The sequence below is a fragment of the Ostrea edulis genome, chromosome 1 (assembly GCF_947568905.1).
Source record: "Ostrea edulis chromosome 1, xbOstEdul1.1, whole genome shotgun sequence".
In the NCBI taxonomy this organism is placed as follows: domain Eukaryota; kingdom Metazoa; phylum Mollusca; class Bivalvia; order Ostreida; family Ostreidae; genus Ostrea; species Ostrea edulis.
The window spans coordinates 24,121,855-24,142,626 of record NC_079164.1 but is presented as its reverse complement, the minus strand read 5'-3'; the positions used below and the strand labels follow the sequence as shown (position 1 = coordinate 24,142,626).

General features: G+C 35.0%; 1 protein-coding gene across 1 annotated transcript; it reads right to left on the bottom strand.

Moving 5' to 3' along the window:
- Positions 1 to 3,024: 3,024 nt before the first annotated feature.
- LOC125663917 (uncharacterized) lies at positions 3,025 to 19,943 on the bottom strand. The gene is made up of 11 exons (XM_056153092.1): positions 19,470 to 19,943; positions 18,874 to 19,390; positions 15,627 to 15,998; positions 11,534 to 11,595; positions 11,210 to 11,449; positions 10,893 to 11,114; positions 8,763 to 8,814; positions 7,609 to 7,755; positions 6,798 to 6,947; positions 6,098 to 6,229; positions 3,025 to 5,008 (listed from the first exon to the last, which is right to left on the bottom strand). The coding sequence occupies exons 1-11, from the start codon at positions 19,677 to 19,679 to the stop codon at positions 4,911 to 4,913; spliced, it is 2,202 nt and encodes a 733-aa protein (XP_056009067.1). The 5' UTR covers positions 19,680 to 19,943; the 3' UTR covers positions 3,025 to 4,910.
- Positions 19,944 to 20,772: the final 829 nt, after the last annotated feature.

Genomic DNA, 20,772 nt, shown 5'->3' with positions numbered 1-20,772 from the left:
CAAAGTGCTATCGTTTTTTAACGTTACGGACTCCAAAGTGCGATGATCACGCCACAGGCGACAAAGGCCGATAGTGCGGGGTTCAAACTTCCGCCAGAGTTCGTTTGCTAACAAACCAATCTCTTCCAGTTAGGCATTATGGGATAGCGAATTATTAGGCCGCGTATACTGTGTGACGTCACTGTAGAATGACGAAAAAACGTAACGTCAAACGTAAACAGTTCAAAACAAGAACGTAAACATTAAACACTATAATTTGAACAGGGTATCCCTACCTTTTAATGATCTTTTGATAATTTTATGTTTAAAATAAAATCCATACTTTTATATTAATGCTCTTAATGTCAATATTTTCAAGCTTTTAACTACGAACTACATCTTTATTGTTATTTGCCCGCGTGATAATCGCGGACTCACAATATACAAATCTGTAGAGAGGTCTGTACCTAGGTGACGTAATGAGGCCTCGACGGGGAGTTTGGTGTGGGTTCAGTAACGTTTGTGACGTCAAGTCATTGTGACGTCATTCTTAACGTCTTCCAAAATAATACCGTAAAATGCAACAGCAGTTTCTTTCCTTTTTTGTGGATGGATTTTGCACTGATATTTGGGTGAAACAACACACGGTTGATAGAGTCTATACCAACACACTGTGTCGATCACAAACCAACGGACTTCTGCGTGTCACTCCATCGCACTTTGGAGCATTAGTGTGTGCCGTCGGACTTTGTCGTGTTACACCATCGCACTATGGCACATTCGTCTCACCCCATCGCACTATGGCACATTCGTCTCACCCCATCGCACATTCGTCTCACACTATCGTACTTTGGCGTGTCATATCATCGCACTTTGGCGCATGAGTGTGGACCATCGCATTTGGCGTGTTACACCATCGGGGTTTGGCGCAGACCATCGCACTTTGGCGTGACCCTCGCACTTTGGGGTCCTATATATGAGGAATATTTAATATGAATTTGGACATACTTTACCTCTGTGGTTTTTTAAAAGAAGATTTCAAAGTATTTCATTATTACTTTCTATGTAAAAATCAAAACCCCAATTACTGCTCACTCTGGCCGAGGGTGATTGAAGCACTGTTTTGTCTTTTCAGTATTCTTCTCAACAAATACTCGTATAAAATCAGAGACCTTCGATGTGAGGTAGACCCCTGTAGAACCTCAACTCCATATACCTAATCAATTGTGAGGAAGCGAACCTCTTGTTGTCTTTGCCAATTAGAGACAATGTACCCTTTGGTCCTTTTAGGGAAGAACTGAAGATGAGTCCTATCGGTGTTGCTCTTCTGACCAAAATACCAAGTACATGTATGAAGGGTCAAGTCAGAGGCCCATGTAACAACCGTTAATGATATAAAGTCCACTGATGATAAATTTTGCATTAGCGAATGCATTTACGTTACCAGGCCTTACTTACCTTTTATACAGCCCTACACCTATATACATTATTACTATTGTGGGGATCCGAATTAGAATAGGTCCTCCTAACCCCCTTGCTTGTCGTAAGAGGCGATAAATGGGACGGTCCTTTGGATAAGACCACAAAAACCTAGACCCCGTGTCACAGCCGGTATGCCACGATAAAGATCCCTCCCTGCTTAAAGGCTGTATATCGTCTAACAATATAGATTGAGAATAAGTATTGACCATTCTGGACTTGAAATGCACAAAAATTCTTCTTACAGTTTAGAGTTCAAAAGAACTGTTCAAGAGTAAGAAAAAGTTATTATACCCCACGCAACGAAGTTGCGAAGGGTATAATGTTTTTACCTATCCGTCAGTCCCTATTTTGTCAGCGCAACTCCTCTGAGACCGCTCAACAGAATTCCGCAAAACTTTGTAGTTAATAAGGACACACTGTTTAGATGTGCATATTCCCAGGGAATTCTGATTCAATAATTGTTCTTAGAGTTATGCCCCTTTTGAACTTAGAATTTCGAGTCGTCTGTCCTGAATTTCGAGCCCGTTTGTCCTATTCTTGTCAGCCAACTCCTCTGAGACCGTTTAACAGAATTTCGTGAAACTTTTTAGTTAATAAGGACACACTGTGTAGATGTGCATAGTCCCAGAAAATTCTGATTCAATAATTTTTCTGGGAGTTATGCCCCCTTTGAACTTAGAATTTCGAGTCCGTCTGTCCTGTTCTTGCAGTGATACATAGCATTACCATCCATTATGTGAGGCATTATCAAGCTATGTTGGAGCATTTGGTATGTGAGCTTGCTCACTTCTGCTTTCTTTTATTTAAAAAAAAAATGTACATGCATAAGAATGCCTCTAAATTGAAGACGGAACATAAGATAAGTTTATTCCAATTTTGGGCCCAGGGGGTATAACAGCAAGACAGTTTATAAAGAAGGAAGTTTTAAAAAGAAAAGTTTACAACATTAACTACAGATCACATGAACTGTAAACTACATGTGGATGCAGCATGTGGGGGAACATATAAAAGTGAGGGTTAAAGATAAAATGTTTGAATGTCTTTTCAAAGAACTTAATTTTCATTCAAAACTTTGGGTTCGTTAATGTAAACGTTATCAAGAATTGATGTTCTGTTTAGAAAATGAATATCAACCAAATTAATAAATTTATATTTGAATTAGTTCTAAGTCTCTGCTATTGTGTCACAAACTACAAAATGCAAACAATATAATTTAGATGAAATTCAAATGGTAAACTCATACAAATGAAAGATTTTAAAATCCTTTCGCCAAAAAATGTAGTCCTTCTCAAACACTTACTAAATTTAGATTGATATAAAAAAAAAAAACCCATCAACTGAATAGAATTAAGTAACATAATATGTTTGGGCCTGTTAATATCAAACTACTGTCTAAACAGAAATATCATTTTTCACGGTTGTGATCAAAGGCTCAGGAGCCAACTTCCTAATATGCACTTGTTTTGCCTCGGATTAGAACAACGTGTCATGTGATTGCTAAATTGCTTTAAACGGCAAATACCAAAAATTAAGATGGCAACGTGACGTCTGAAACAAACGAAATTGATTGTATTTGTGGTTTGGTTTTTATTTGTATATTACACACTAAAAGTTTTAATATTTGACAAAAACAGCCTTTGCCTTCGATGGACTCCAACAACCTTACATATTTCCGTAGACAGTTGGTAACACAATGAATATGTGATAATTTTCCGGCGTCCATATTACTACGTAACAATAACTTTGTAAATGTAATGTTTCACTATATATCGACATCACAATGAATTTTGTTAGACGTTTGTTATGTAAAAGATAAAAAAAAAAATCACTTCAGACATTTAAAGAGACACTACAGCTTATTTTGCGCAAAAATCATGAAATGACAATTTTCCCAGCGCTTTCTCAATTTTTGTTGCATTGTTGAAAGTATGAACTTTGCGAAAATAACACTTATCTAAAGTTAAAAATTATCGTTTTAACGTAAAAATTAATACTTTTTGATGGCCTGTACACAAACTATCGAGTCTCCTCCTTTCAGTCTTCAGACTCATGCGCATAGACAGTAAACAGTGCAACATGTCGTCCAGTGAGAGAAAGTGTAGTTGATAGATCTAGAATTTTGACAGATTCTGTGAGAAAAGAGGTAAAAATAGAATGAGATAAAACTCATACGTGAACTAAAATTTACCTTGGGATCAGTATGACCGTTGGAAAACAAAGAGCTCGGAGAAACACATGTAACTCAGTGGCAGATCTAAGATTTCCGAAGAGGGGTGTGAAAGTCAAAGATTAGCCAAAGTAATCGGCCATTCTGGTGCAAAATTTGGATTATCATTCACAATCTGTGGGGTAAAAAGGGAGGGGGATCCTGGCCCCCTAAATCTGCCATTGAGACTAGCTGCGAAGACACCACGTTTAAAAGTAAGTGGCGTAAGTGCTATTTTTATCTGAACACGACACGTGTTAGTTGTAAAAACATGGGTCAATGGGAACATGGAAGGTTTCTGTTGAAATAATGATTTATAATTACTTATTATAAGGAGCAGGGAATAATCTTATACTTGAAAGGTGAGTGTGGACCCCCTTGAAGGGGAATTTAAATAATTTCGTACAGAACACCTTTACTGTCATTCAAAACCACGTGATGTAAATAAGCATTCAAAAGTCCGAGTCAGCATGAAGAAACCTTTGAATTCCGAACGATCTTCAAAGCGCAGTTGAGAGTAAATTGATGCATCCCAATGGTTCAAAATTGTCAGTATCGATATGAAATTTATCATTTTATCAATACATGGTTTAAAAAACACTTTATTAAAATGTGGAAAATGAGCTGGAGTGTCTCTTTAACATTATTAATAGTGAATTTAAAAACTATGACGTAACATAATATGTAAAACGTTGGAAAGCCCTTATGTTATATATATATATATATATATATATATATATACACTAGCCTTTGTCTTATATACAGACATTCTACACAAAACAGTTGTTTTCATGACCTCATGTGGGTATATGTGAAGGGATTGCTATTTTTATTCACAAAATTTCAAATAAACGTATATATATGAAAGGTGAAGATAACAAAGAGTGATGAATCTCATAACTCCTATAAACAATACAAAATAGATAGTTGGGCAAACACGGACCCCTGGACACACCAGAGGTGGGATCAGGTGCCCAAGAGGAGTAAGCATCCCCAGTCGACCAGTCACACCCGCCGTGAGCCCTATAGATAAGATAAGATAAGATATCCTGATCAGGTAAACGGAGCTATCCGCAGTCAAAATCAATGTGCCAAGAACGGTCTAACAATCGGTATGAAACACGTCAGACAGCATTTGACCCATTGATATATATCATTATATCCCAACTTTCTTTATATGAAATGATTTTTATGCAAGTTTCATTGTCACATGTGCAATATTTCATCAACAATGTCGGACGCCTCATTCCTGCATGAACTTTTTGAATTCTTCCACAACTTCTTTGCCATTTTCGCCCCATACGCAAAAATCTATAGTTGATATGTGATGCTCCATTTTTTCTAAAAGAAAAATTATTGATGTTTAAAGTCACAGTTATAATTCTGTATTGTCTTTATGATATTATATTATAGAAGACTGTTGCGTTCAAAACTGGATTTGTTTGCATATAATAACAGACGATGGCGTGTAAAACATTGTACTATTATGTAAAGCATTTATATGCGAAAATCTTGATCAATATTCGATACTCTCGTTATTCAGATGTGAAAATCGTGATTTATGTTTGAAAATCTTGTTATTTACATGCGAAAATCTTGATTATATTCGATAAATCTTTATGTATACTCGATAATCTTAATGTATACTCGATAATCTTGATGTATACTCGATAGTATTGATGTATACTCGATAGTATTGATGTATACTCGATAATCTTGATGTATACTCGATAAATCTTGATGTATACTCGATAATCTTGATGTATACTCGATAATCTTGTAATATTGATGCACAGTGTATTTTCAATAAATATTGATAAATCTTGATGTATATACGATGAAAGGCGAAGATAACGAACGGTGATCAATTTCTCCTGTAAGCAATACAAAATAGATGTACGTTCGTTAAATCTGGGTTTATATTCAATAAATTTTGATGCATACATGTTTTCAATTAATCTATAAATTTAGATCGATGTATGTTCGATAAATCTTGATTTTTTATGTATGTTCAATAAATCTTCATGTACATGTAGATATCGAATATAAATCAAAATTTAATGAATATAAAAGATTTATTGAATATAAATCAAGATTTATCGAGCAAGTTTTATCCAACATACATGAAGAATTTCGCATATGAATAACAAGATTATCGAATATAAATAAATATTTTCGCATATTTGAATAACAAGATTATCGAGCATAAATCAAGATTTTCGCATATAAAAACAAGATTATCAAATATAAATTAAGATTTTTTTCTATATTTTTGCAACGTTTTACACAACACAAGCAGTCAAAAAATATTGAGAAAACATGAATCGCTTTAAAACGAATTTTTTTTTTAAGTATTGAATTAGTCAATGCGAAATCTTGAAGGAACGGCTTGTTAGCTGGAAACACCATTAGAATACTCGGAGTGCTTACTAAAGGCATAGCCTGGATTAACTTTGTGGAAGACTTCATCAGAAACCACAATCTGCAGCGACTGCACACAATGTAGATCCTTGAACATGTCAACAACCGTCTGGTACTTTTCAGAGTCTTGGACAGGTAGACCTAAAAATCAAGTATTCATGTTTCGGTCAGTACTCTCTCTTTCTCTCTCTCTCTCTCTCTCTCTCTCTCAAAATTGAATACAAATGTAATTACATGTACAGTGTATATGCAGTGGCGGGTTTAGGGGGGGGGGGGCGCAGCCGGCGCCCCCCCCCACCCCTAAAATTTTCAAACTTAAGTAAATCATGGTATCTTGTTTAGAAAAATGTACTAAACAATGTAAGAAGCAATAATCTTCCACTCCCGGAGAAATAAATTACAAAATATATTGATTTCTTGAATTGCTTTATTGGGAGAACTTAATTTTTTCCCAAAATCCTTAAAATTTGCGTCATTTTATTAATTTCACCTCATAAAAAAATGATAGAAAATAGTACAAAAGACTAAATAGGAGATATATTTCAAGCCCCATAAAATCTGTAAAATCCAGGAGCTTCCGGGGACTTCGCCCCCTGGGCCCCCCTGAGGGCTTCGCCCCCAGACCCCCTGCCTCCTAAAGTGGCGCCCCCCGTAACAGCAATTCCTGGATCCGCCACTGATATGTATAATGAAAACTGAAAATTTATACCTTTGATATCTACCAGTACTGACGTAAATCTGTGGCTCTGCACTTTTTCTTCCACCATTGACTTCTTTTCAATCCAGCCTCCTTCACTGTCCGTGTTTAGCATAGTGATGATGTATCCGTAATAATCATCCGGATTTCTGTCCTTGGTATCTGAATTTTATATGTATACTAACATTCTTTTATTTGAGAGGAGGAGGGTATTTTCTTTTGCAATATAGTAGTACCATTCTTATTTTTAAGGTCATTTGATGCACACACACACACACAAAAGTAAATAAAATAAAAAAATTAAAAAAATAATGCATGAGTTGATATGTATGTTTTGGTTTATATAATTAGCTTGGTTGTAATAAGTGCAAATATAAAATTCCTAACAAAATAAAAATCTCTAATAGAAAAATTAAGGACTTGTAAATTTTCTATGATGTTCAGAAGGTGAAATATATCCCCCCCCCCTTACAAATTCAGAAGGTAAAATATATTATCTATCCCTATCAAGGCTAAATTTTCCTCACGATTTTGATATTCATTGAGAAATCACGAGAATAAATTACATTCCATGCGGTAAATTGTATTCATTTTACTTACATTTACATGTAGTTTTCGTTTTCATCTTTTCTGGGGGAAAAAGTTTGTGACATGTGTCGATAAAAAATCTTACAGTTTTATTTAGAAGTTCGACCTCACAATTTTTATAAAACTTTGTACATGTAATTCACTTGGACAAAAGTAATATGTTATGCATGTAAAATTGTTTTTTGAGAGATTGAAACGTTTCAAAACATGCGAAATTGAGACAAAATGCAATTACCGTCCCCCATGCCAGGAAGAAATATGAAAGATGCCTCAACAGATCGTACACTTTGTGTTCCAAGTAAAGCTTTCTCTGGCCAAATCTGTACAATCAGATTTTTCCTGAATCCCCGCGATTCTTTGTAGGGCTTTCCCATGAAGTCATCTATAACGAGGCCAAAGGTTATTTCCTAAAAAGTATCCAATACAATACACAACATATCAGCATTTTAGAAGAAAAAAGTACCATGTTTTCAAATTTATTCAAAATCTCGAAATTTTCAACGATGTTTCTCGATCGACCTGAAATAACTTTTCAACAATTCGGTATATTTAAGTACAGATAACCCACACTTTTAACAAAAGAAAGCACGCCAAACTATGGTACAAAATGTGGTAAATGATACCATCTGGTCATGGGAGATTTTACAGTAATGATGATAGACTTTCATTTACAAGGGATACTTTTCTGGAAAACAAAAGTTACTATGATTTTAAGAATGTTTGCTTCTTGATATGAATTAAAGTAATAAAAAATTGTAGTGAATATTTATAAATCAGGAGAAATATTGTGAGAATCTGTGTGCTTATCAATGAGGTAAGCCAGATAAATTTCCATATTACCTTGTACAAAATTAAAACATTAAAAGCTGTTTTAAAATTACCCTCGTTACAATTAGCGGGGGTGAATACCTATGATAATTGAACTTCACTGAGAAATAAGCCCAAAACTCAAGTGATTTTACAAACTTAATGATACAAATTATCATAATCTCTCAAATTATATAAACTTTGACCCTTTTTGTACTTTTAGAAATTGTGACGCACTGTGGAAAATATGACTTTTTACATTTGTATAACACAAAATTGAAGAACTCGGTATAAGAAAAGTAAAGAGTTTTCAAAAAGAAAAACTCTTCCAGAAAGCAGGCATATTTGAAAATGCTTTTCTTGTACGATTATCAAATTGGATGAGAGGCCGTTTTTCAGGGTTCGTGGACAGAGTTCTTTGCACATAGAATTCCATTTTGCTGTAAGCATAAATCTTCCCTGCACATGATTTTAAAATGAATCTTGGCATAAATAATGCCCAATGATATATAGACTTCCAGTAATTTTGTAAAACAACAAAACAAAATTGAAATTTCATATGAATTATCCCACATAGAGTACCTGCAGTTAGTTTCCAGTAACGTTTCTGAATCTCCACAACATGGTCAAATGCCTAAGGAGGAAAATATTAACTATATATACAGGTAACACAAATTAAGTTTTTAAAAAATCGATTGAAATAAAAAGGCGGTGAGTTAACCCAAAACACATGTGGAAGTAATTTGAAAATTATATATAATATGGCGGAATTTGCCCTCACGCCGCCATCTGTTAACTAGTGTTATTCTATAAGTGAAAGAAATTCTGACGATTCTCTTTTGTAGTCCCACTGGTTACTCCTAGTAAATATAACATACTAGTACATTGTACCTCATCCCACTGGTAACTCCCTGTAAATATAACATACTAGTACACTGTACCTCATCCCACTGGTAACTCCCAGTAAATATAACATTCTAGTACACTGTACCTCACCCACTGATAACTCCCTGTAAATATAACATACTAGTACACTGTACCTCATCCCACTGGTAACTCCCAGTAAATATAACATACTAGTACACTGTACCTCATCCCACTGGTAACTCCCAGTAAATATAACATTCTAGTACACTGTACCTCATCCCACTGGTAACTCCCAGTAAATATAACATACTAGTACACTGTACCTCACCCACTGGTAACTCCCAGTAAATATAACATACTAGTACACTGTACCTCATCCCACTGGTAACTCCCAGTAAATATAACATACTAGTACACTGTACCTCATCCCACTGGTAACTCCCTGTAAATATAACATACTAGTACACTGTACCTCATCCCACTGGTAACTCCCAGTAAATATAACATACTAGTACACTGTACCTCATCCCACTGGTAACTCCCAGTAAATATAACATACTAATACACTGTACCTCATCCCACTGGTAACTCCCAGTAAATATAACATACTAGTACACTGTACCTCATCCCACTGATAACTCCCTGTAAATATAACATACTAGTACACTGTACCTCATCCCACTGGTAACTCCCAGTAAATATAACATACTAATACACTGTACCTCATCCCACTGATAACTCCCTGTAAATATAACATACTAGTACACTGTACCTCATCCCACTAGTAACTCCCAGTAAATATAACATACTAGTACACTGTACCTCATCCCACTGGTAACTCCCAGTAAATATAACATACTAGTACACTGTACCTCAAAAGCTTTAAAATCATGCATAAGAAAACAGATTTCTTCAGGCACCTAGCATTGTTTTGTCAAATTGGGTGGTGGAGGGGTGGGCAAAGAAAATGTCTGTAAAAGAAGGTTTTTACCCAATCTTCAAATCCGAGGGAGAGGGGAAATATTAAAGTGTTCATCAACTAATATCGCCTAAAAAATTCCCAGGCTTGGATTTCTTAAATCGAGTGGGCATAAGCGGATTCCTGGACACACCAGAGATGGGATCAGGTGCCTAAAAGGAGTAGGCATCCCCTGTCGACTGGTCACCCCCGCCGTGAACCTTATATCTTGATCAGGTAAACGGAGTTTTCCGTAGTCGAAATCAGTGTGCCAAGAACGGCCTAACAATCGGTATGAAGCATATACAGCATTTGACTCAATGATAGATTGTATTGGCAAACTAAATCGTTATAATGACCATAGAATTTGCGAAATGCTGACTTTAAATGAGATCGTTGAAACCCCTGTTCCATCAACTTGTTTGTTAGTAGCCTGCCTCGATTTAAAAACTGACCATACACATAACAAGCTATTGCATATCGAAACAGTTGAGAGATATAAACACCAAATGCAGGTGACAATGGAATATTGCTACATAAATATGGAAAGTTGACGATGGAGAAGCTGAAATCCCGTTTGTCTTAGAGTTGAGTTGTTAGTTTGCCGTTGATATCTACTTTCAATATGATATCCAAGAAAGAAGCAGACGTGGACGACTATCTATTTATTGTTAATAGATAGTACGTTGTCGATATATCTAAATGTCGAATTGAAGGCCAAAGCAAGATATATTTTCTTCTCACGTAGAAGGTTTTGAATAAATTCTGTTTCATAGGAACATAAAAACATAAAATATCAGTAAATGATCATTGTCAAATAAAGTGCCCCTCTTCTTCTATTTTTACGTGTCTGTTCTTTGTTAGATAAAATGTATATAAAATATTACGGTTCGGCAGTATACATCCTTGTCGTACACGATGAAGTAGACCCTCTCTATCTTGGTATCGGGCTTCTCTTTGCCATATGCCCTCACCACATTGAACATTGTCTTTATGACTTGAATGTAAGGGTAACCCAACTTCCCGGTTCCTAAGACAGGGAAAACAATGCTTGTATAATCCTCCCCCTCCATCTCCTTCAGGCAATGCACCATCAATGAAGCTAAAATCTGCAAAGGAAGAAAAATTAGGCTCCATATTCAAACGCTGGTGTCTTAGCAGAATGGTAGACACGAGTACTTTTCAATTTTGACATGCACAATACCTGCAAGGAAAGTTTGCACGTGGGGATCCACTCTTCATACAATGCCACGTGGTATATCTTTCTGAACGACAGCTTCCCTGACGATGTTTTACAGATGTCTCCATATGAAAACTTCCCTTTCTTCTTCTTTTCATTGCATTCCGCTTGGATTGTTTGTCCTCCGAGTTTAAGAATTTTATTTGATAAAAGTCCTTTGTTCATCTCAAGATGGCGACTACTTGAATTAACGAAAACGTCAACCTAAAGGATAATAAATGCATAAGATGGAAGCACGGAAACATTTGACGTCTAAATGAAACTATACACTACACGAAGAAAATAAACCTTGTTGGCAACTGCTTCAATGTCCTCTGTTTCAAGGTCTACTGCGATAGGTGACATACCATCTGAAATGTCGAAATGAAATTTGATGTCATAAAAACATAATGTAAAAGAAAAGCACAACGGGACACATTTTGACCGATGTCTGCCTTTGTCTATATTTTGATATAATTTTCAAAAAATTCTACACAAATAAAACCACTAATTAGTGTTTATTTACTGCATACAAAAAACATGTTATTGTATTCATTGATTATATTTTCTAAACATAGTTTATATACATGTACAAATATATATATAGTTAACCTACTAATGAATGAGGGGAAATGATTTCATGACAGAATGATTAAATCTCGGATGCCAGAAAATTAGTAAATTAGAATGGCTGTTCCAGGGAGGTTTTTTTGGTTTTGCTTTTGGCGCTTATTATTCAATCTATGATGCATTGTGTATTAGCTACACAATATTGATAACTAACAAAGTTCATAAAACTGATAAGGAGGTCTTTAAATCACAGGTCCGTACTTTTTTTCAAGAATATTCTGTATGTATTCAAACGAACACTTAGCAAACGTTCATGGGAAAATTCTCTCAATATACACTTAATTAAGGAGGCACTCTACATCGTCATAATGGCTGTCTTCCTTTTAAAACATGAATGAAAATATAAATATCAGCAATATCAAATATCATCGCGTAGCTAAGTAGCTCAGTAGGATAGCACGTCGACTGTTGAACTGTTGATCGCAGGTTCGAGTCAAACGGGTTTTAAAAAAAAATCAGACTACTTTCGACTAAACTGCATTTTTTGACTAAATAAAGCAAATTTGAAAGTTTTTAATTTCAAAATATTGTTGTACATATCCTCCAATTTTCATCCATATAAAAATAACGTGTATATTGCTTTTAAGAACTGAACCCCTTGTTTATATATGAAGTTGTTTGACATTAACAGCTATATGCATTTATGGATTACTGAATTATTTGTAAGAGATATAATCGCAGACACAATTGATCCAGATCTAGAATTTATAATCGCGTTGCAAATAGTAGTCTCAAGCTCCAGTTTCTGTGAATGATTTTTAGAGTGACCTAACCTGATTAATATTGTAATTAACTCAAAACTTTCGGTGAGGTGCACAGTCATTTCAAGTGTGAGGTGCTTAGGTAACGTCCATTTGCCATTCCTAATTGAAATTAAAAAATATGTTGAAGTTCCCCATTGACAATATCTTTGTGGTCTTTGGTGATCAGGTCTTCCTGGAATACCTATGGGCACGAATTGTGCTCCTTTGTTAGTTGACCTGTTTTTATATTCCTATGAAGCAGAATTTATTCAAAACTTCTACGTGAGAAGAAAAATCCCTTGCTGTGGCTTTCAATTCGATATTTAGATATATCGACAACGCATTATCTATTAACAATAATAATTTTCATTCATATGTCGATTCGATATATATATCCCAGTGAACTCGAAATAAAAGACACCACGTAGTCGTCCACTTCTGCTTCATACTTAGATATTTTATTGAAAGTATATACTAACGGCAAATTAACATCTCAACTTTATGACAGAATTCTCAATTTCAAATATTCAATTTCTTCATTGTCAACTTTCCATATTTATGTAGCAGTATTCCATCATCACCTGCATCTGGTGTTTACATCTTTCAAATGATTCGATACGCAAGAGCTTGTTCTGTGTATGGTCAAATTTTAAATCGAGGCAGGCTACTGACAAACAAGTTGATGGTGCAGGGGTTTCAACGGTTTCGCTTAAAATCAGCATTTGCAAATTATATGGTCGTTATAACGATTTAGTTTGCCAATACAACCTATCATTTGGACAAATGCTGTCTGACTTGTTTCATACCGATTGTTAGGCTGTTCTTGGCACACTAATTTCGACTATGGATAACTCCCGTTTACCTGATCAAGATATAGAGCTCACGGCGGGTGTTGCCGGTCGACAGGGGATGCTTACTCCTCTTAGGTACCTGATCCCACCTCCGGTATATCCAGTGGTCCGTGTTTGCCCAACTCTCTATTTTGTATTGTTTATAGGAGTTATGAGATTGATCGCTGTTCGTTATATTCGCCTTTCATATCCCGTGAGCACAATTTGACAAACTTTTTTGTCCTTGAAGAAAGAGAAGATGAGTTGTCTGATACGACTTGAGAGATAAACGTAATAAGTAGATTTGGAATATCTTTACTCTCTTATTCAGAAATGACGGAGGAGTTGACCATGGCGGGTTCTTGGCAGTTTAGTGGTAGTCGAAAATCTGCCTTCTGATTATCATAACAGATTTTTCGACTTGTTGTTCGGATGAAAGGAATACCGCAAATGCAGACTCAATTGGTTCAGTAGCAACACATGCAGAATATGTAAGTTCACCTATTGGAGTTTTCCAAAATGTTGAATTCGCTACCAAATTTTCCTATCTTTGATTTCAATTTGTAATCACTGTTATATGAGTCGGGATAAATATCAAGTATCACTCTGAGAATTGTCATACTGTCTTGAAACAATACGAGTAATTCTACACGATATTCATCTCTAAATATTCGGATAAAAAATCAAATTCCTTTCCGTGGTGATCAAGACTAATTGAAGACTTACATTATCATTAGTTTCTGACCGGCTTGTCTCGGTCATCGGATCTAGTGTAGAGTTTTCTACAGATTCGATGATACTTCGACTCTCTAGCAATTTTGGGAGGTTAAAGGTGCCGTTAGCGAAGACTGGTTGACTTAAAGAGGGTGTGACTGGTCGACAGGGGATGCTTACTCCTCCTAGGCACCTGATCCCACCTCTGGTATATCTAGGGGTCCATGTTTGTCCAATCCTTTATTTTATATTTCTTATATGAGTTATGAGATTGATCACCAGTCGTTATCTTCACTCGACTCGGCACGACTTTTTTCAATGCTCAATTTTCTTTTCAAGTAACTAATATTTGTAGATTATTGATAACACCAGCGATAGAAGCCATGCAAGTCATCAATTAAAGCATCTAGAAAACAATTTGTCTTTATTATTCTTGGGGTTTTGTCTTCTAATATTTTGAAAACTGTTCTGTGAAAGATTTATGTTATTATCCCTTGGTTGTTTATGATGTATGATGCATGTTTTTTCTTGATTTTGACGAGAGAGTGAGACAGATTTATTTCCAGGCTTAATATTTAGTTGTTTTTTTTCTATTTGATATCTTTATAAGTTATCTGAAAATTGAGAAGTTGTTCAATTCTACGTGTGGTATAACTTAATTGATTTAATTTACAAATGGAAAATCTAGGTAATTGATGAATTAGTTCATTATTTGTAATATGCCCTATGCGATTTCTTATGTGGATTATATACATTAATGTGCTACCACACTGTCACATTAAATCGTATGTTGTGAGAAAACAGTGATTTTACGTTGGCAATCATAAAAATTTACAAACTCAAGATTGTGTATCATTCAAAGATAGGACCTATAGATTATTGTATCTAGAAACGAACTGTTTATCATATGGTTTATCTAATACTGAACATGACGTTGTAAGTGTTAGATATGTTATTCAGCAAGACATGAATGAAATGTATCTATGAAAACTGTACTTCGCAGTCATTTTAGAATATGTAGCACTTTCCATATTACCTTGTCTTCTATTTCTTTTTTATTTAATTCTCGCGGATGTCCTTTCCGGAAAGACCTCGGCCTGTTTGTGTTTCGAATGCGTTTTCTGTAATGCTGTATGGAATAGACGTACGATAACAACCATATTGAATTTTGCAAAAATATGAGAAATTCAATGGCTACATCTTGAAAACGCCCCAACATAAATTTGTCAAACAAGCGTCGTTTACCTATACTTTTTATATATTTAAAAAAATATCAGTGCATAAAATTTTCTCGGGGTGGGGGTGGGGTGGGGTGGGTGGGGGTATTGTGTTACTAGCCATGGTCTATTGTTTTTGTTATACAGTGCTCAGAATTACAATAACACTAGTCAAACATTCTATATGTGTTGAATGAGTGAAGAAAACAGCTTTTCTTTCCATGTGTACACGTGATGATTGCTTACTATATCAAATGAAGAAACCAACCGTGACAAAACTCGGAGATGTGGAACCCGGAAAGTCTCACAGGCAGAAACATTTTCTTATCTATTGATTTCTCTATGGTATTCTTGGCATTGATGAATAATTCGTCATCAGTTATGGGTTCCGTAGAAATATTCAGCTCCAGAAACAACCTGTCAACGATCCTTCCTTTCCTTGCTTTCCTCGAAAAGTATTCAATGAAACGTTTGATAAGACTCGTCTCCGAACCCAGCAGTGGGACGCACACACTTCTGATCTTTCGTAGTTCCATTTTCTTATACACATTTCGTGGAATTTCAGGAATTTCTCTATCATTGGCCTCAACACGAAGGATTTCTTCACTACTTGGATCGTAGGTATTGGTGTGATACCAAGCTGAAAATTCATTAAAGTGACACTATAAAGGTTTACATGGATCTAAAATTATCTTGCTGAAAAATATTAGGGACTAAAGATCGTAAATACCTTTTGTGGTTTAAATTATTTAGTCATGAAAAACAAAAACTTGGATCTCAATCTCTTTGGACCATATTTTGCAGTCTAGCTGTATGCAATGATGGCCGACCAGAGATTGGTTCCTAGGGTCTAGTATAACCAGTTTCGAAGCTTTGATATTTTTTGGGTAAATATCTTAATTTTCAAGTAGCAAAGGTACGAAAACCTACGGAAGTCCATTTAAGAACTATAAAAACAATTTGAATTTGAATTTGAAATGACGAATTTCAGAATTTGTTATTACAGATTTAATTTGTTATTTCAAACTTTTAAATTCGTTATAACGGATTAGATTTGTTATAACAAATTTGTTGAAGTTGTTATAACAAATTTCAAAATTTATATTAACGAATTAAATTTGAAAACATGAATTTTAGAAATGGTTATATGAAATTGTCAAATTTGATATAACGATTTATGAAATCGTTGATACCAAATTGATAAATGATTCGTGATAACGAATTACAGAATTGGTAAGAATAGATTTGATAATTTAAAATTATGGATTTTTCAATCCATTAATTTGGATTTTGATTCATTAAAACAAATTAATTTCAATTTGTTAAAACGAGTAGTTAATAAAATGTAGTTGGATGAAGATGTCGCAAGATCAGGCACCTGATCCCACCTCTGGTATATTCAGGGGTCCGTGTTTGCCCAACTCTTAATTTTGTATTCCTTATAGCAGTTGTGAGATTGATCACTGTTCGTTATCTTAACCTTTTCATCAGTACAAGTTTTTAAAATTTGTTGTAACGAATTATGCAATTTCGTAATTCGTTATTTCAAATTGAATTCGTTAATTCAAATTTTGAAATACGTTAGTACGAAGTTTACAAATTCGTTATAACAAATTTAATCCGTTATAACGAATTTTAATATTTGCAATAACGAATTAAAATCGAAATAACGAATTCTGAAATTCGTCATTTCAAATTAGAATATATTTTTGATAGGTCCTAAATGGGCTTCCGTAAAAACCGAATAGGCTCATTTTCAAAATAGTAAATAATGTATAACGAAAGAGATAGATATCTCGTTATAACGAGTTCATTATCTAGTTATAACGAGTTAGTTATCTTGTTATAACGAGTTAAGTATCTTGTTATAACGAGTTCATTATCTCGTTATAACGAGTTAGTTATCTTGTTATAACGAGTTAGTTATCTTGTTATAACGAGTTAAGTATCTTGTTATAACGAGTTCATTATCTCGTTATAACGAGTTAGTTATCTTGTTATAACGAGTTAGTTATCTCGTTATAACGAGTTCATTATCTAGTTATAACGAGTTAGTTATCTTGTTATAACGAGTTCATTATCTAGTTATAACGAGTTAGTTATCTCGTTATAACGAGTTAGTTATCTTGTTATAACGAGTTAGTTATCTTGTTATAACGAGTAAGCTATAGCTTTATAACTAGTTAGTCATCTCGCTATAATGAGTTAGTATAGCAATTAGAAATTATTTAAAAAAAAAAAAAAAAGGAAATTCGATAGAATCATTCATTATATTGAATACGGAATAATACAATTTCACCAAGGGGACAATATTCACGGTTTGGTGATTATGTGAACAAATAAAATCTCTGGTTTATAGACGATTATTTTACGATGATTATGTAGAAATATTAGTCGTTATAAAGATGACGAATCCATGTTTATTTCTTGTTCGAAACAAATGAAAGGTGACGATATTTTTTTTTTTTAACAAAAACACTGCCTTTCCGCGGTCGAGAAGTAATAAATATTTAAAGGAACATTAAATTGTTTTATATTCTAAATTTTATACATTAGTTAGTATTTCCTTTAAGTACCTCATTATCAGCGTGTTACAATTTTCCTATAAGTGCCCCCTCAATTCTTGGCCAATCGGAAAGCAGTAATAGGGTCACTTGAAGCTTTCGCCATTTCTTTGGAAAAAAGCAGAATTTTGTCAGCGACCTCCACAACCCCTCCCCCACCATTTTTGATGGTTTGTTTTATTGATTTTAATGCTTAATTAGCATATACATGTAGTACGTATTATCTCATCATATGTATCCCTTTGCATTATGGCGTGGTCTTGCCTTTTTTTGTGCGCCACCTTTTTGATATTATTAGTGGGTTTTTTATATGTATATTGACTGGGATAATTTTGTGCAATTTACATGTTTATCTGCTCATTTGCAAACCTAGTCATTAGTAAACTGTTGTTTGTATTAAGTTGTCCCAGCCAATTAATTTTGTATATTTTGGTCGATTACGTCACTTTGTTTGAACTTGTTTTGTTACGTCATTTGTTTGATCATGATAATAAATGACATGTTCACTTTTAAAAAATGTCGTGTTTTTCATTAGACATTTCATTGATTATCCAATCACAAAAACTGAGCTACAGAATGCCAGAGTTTTTTTGCTCGTATACGGGTTTTTCTATTTCAATATTGTGGAATATAAAAATAATTTTTTAATTGAATGTAACTTGTTATAACAAGATAATCAGCACGTTATAACGAGCTTGATATAACGAGATAAGTAAATCATTATAACGAGATACAAACTCGAAACAACGAGATACTTCTTTTTACGTGAGTACAGTCGGCCTTTGTACCAAATCATCGTCCTGGCCTTGGAAATCGTTTCCTTGGGTTTTCTTATTACACTATATTTCACTTATGTAACAACCATACTTTCATATCAACATTTTTCTCTTTTAGAATTCGCACAAAAACGATTTTGAACACAGCGAGTAAAACAAATAGCAGTAATTTTACTTGTGGTTGTTGTCTCCTCTTCAGCCACGGCATTCACCCATTCCAAACGTGAATCACAACTAGTACATGTCTCATCCCCACGAGCCAATATTATTATCAAATGTCTGTGAATCCAACAAAAATCATAAGCCGGCTCTTGCTTCACATGCCTGTGGTAGCGAATTAAACAAGAATTTAAACTCTGTTGATCTTCTATATGTCCATCCAAACTTTCTTTCGTCAACTGGCGCTTTATAGGGAGACTTTCACATTCTGTCGGAATTTTGGAGATCAAACTACGTAAGAGTTTTGATGTGACATGATGGTTTTTGGGGTCGTTTGTCAATGTGATTTCGCCGGTGTCAGACAGCCGTGCATCTGTAGCAGGATCTATCGTCTGTAATGCTTCGAACTCTTTTCGTAACGAATCTGACCATTTTAACACACTGGATATTCTTTGATTCTCATCGTCGCACGTATCATCTGATGATAGTAACATACTCTGGATGAGAGATTCGCTTTCTTTAGATCCTTTTCTCTGCAAAGAAAAAAGTCGACGAACTATTTTCCTATTAATTCGCTAGTTTACAACAAATCACAACCAACAGAATACAAACCTCTGGTTGATATTTTTTAATATGAACATCACTTTCGGACACCTCTCTGTGGTCTCCATTCCCCAGAACGTGCGATTCCTTTAAAACCTCCAGTTTGCCATCGCCATCGGATTTCCCAGGTGTAGGGGCATCAGATGCTTCAGTAGAACCATCGGGGGTTTTCCTGTCGTTCTCCTCTCTCTCTTCACAAACAGCGTTCTGGGAGTCCATAATTATATTCGAATACGAAACATGACGTCAGGACGTTTGAGAGCTCCAGTGCAGCTGATGTCAGAAATTTAATATCCTCACATTAGTTTTGGTACTGGTATATATTGTACACAGCAGGTAGATTATCTATGAATCTGGTGTGAAAATATGCATGTGCATTTCTCTCCAATGCTAGATATAAAACAGGTCAAATCAAATCAAAAATGTTTGTTAGCCGACAAAATCTATATCTAATGCAAGCTCCTTGTCCTCATGTTAAAGTAAGCAAATGATAAGTAGTTATCCATCATATCAATGTTTTCCAGGTATTCAAGTGGTGGAAGGTGCATTTTAGATACCAAGTACATCGATGTCCCTATTTCGTTTGTGTTATCTATAACAGTTATGTTCAAGGAGTGTTCTCTTATGTCTTCTGTTGATCAAAAATACAAGACAGTATTTCTATATTTTAACTGAAAGCAGAACTCCAATTCAACTTCGATATGGAAAAAAATATATAGCTGAAATTTATAGATAGAATTTCCTTGTAACTAAAAATTCCTTATAGCGAAATAAGTTCCTTGTAAGCATTTTTTAGAAGTTTTGACCAGTCGCAGTGGTCCAGAGGTCAGAGCATTTGCTTCGTGACCAGGGTGTCGTGGGTTCGCTTATAACTTGGCAACGTCAAACGATAATATTAGGTAGCAACTGTTCCCCCCACCACGCACTCAAGACATGTAGATGTAAGGGTCGCTCGTCTCTCGGATATGACCTTGTTGATGCTCTTAGCTGAGTAAGGCCATATTTCATATCTAAGTACCAGCATTCACACGTTTAGGGCTATCAGTACGTTTGATGACTACTTCTATTTTTTTTTTTTTTTTTACCTGCGATTGCACTATGATATGTTGACTCGTTTAGAAAGTGTCTGAATGGTCTCAAGAAAAAAAAAGGACAGCCCCCATAAGATTTCGTATAAGAAACTTTGAAGTACAATACACCATATAACAAATTGAAGTAATCAGAAAGTGTGTTTCCTTTGTCGGAGGCTGTGTCCCCATAGTTCGTGCTCCGTTGTCAGCTCACCTGAGCCGGAGGCTCAAGTGAGGATTTC

Excerpts from the sequence above, each read along its gene's own strand:
- LOC125663917 (XM_056153092.1), bottom strand. The coding sequence starts at position 19,679 with ATGGACTCCCAGAACGCTGTTTGTGAAGAGAGAGAGGAGAACGACAGG. Across the intron at positions 6,230-6,797 it reads AGTACTGGTAGATATCAAAG|GTCTACCTGTCCAAGACTCT; the intron begins GTATAAATTTTC and ends CTTGATTTTTAG. Across the intron at positions 5,009-6,097 it reads TAATCCAGGCTATGCCTTTA|AAAAAATGGAGCATCACATA; the intron begins GTAAGCACTCCG and ends TTTTTCTTTTAG.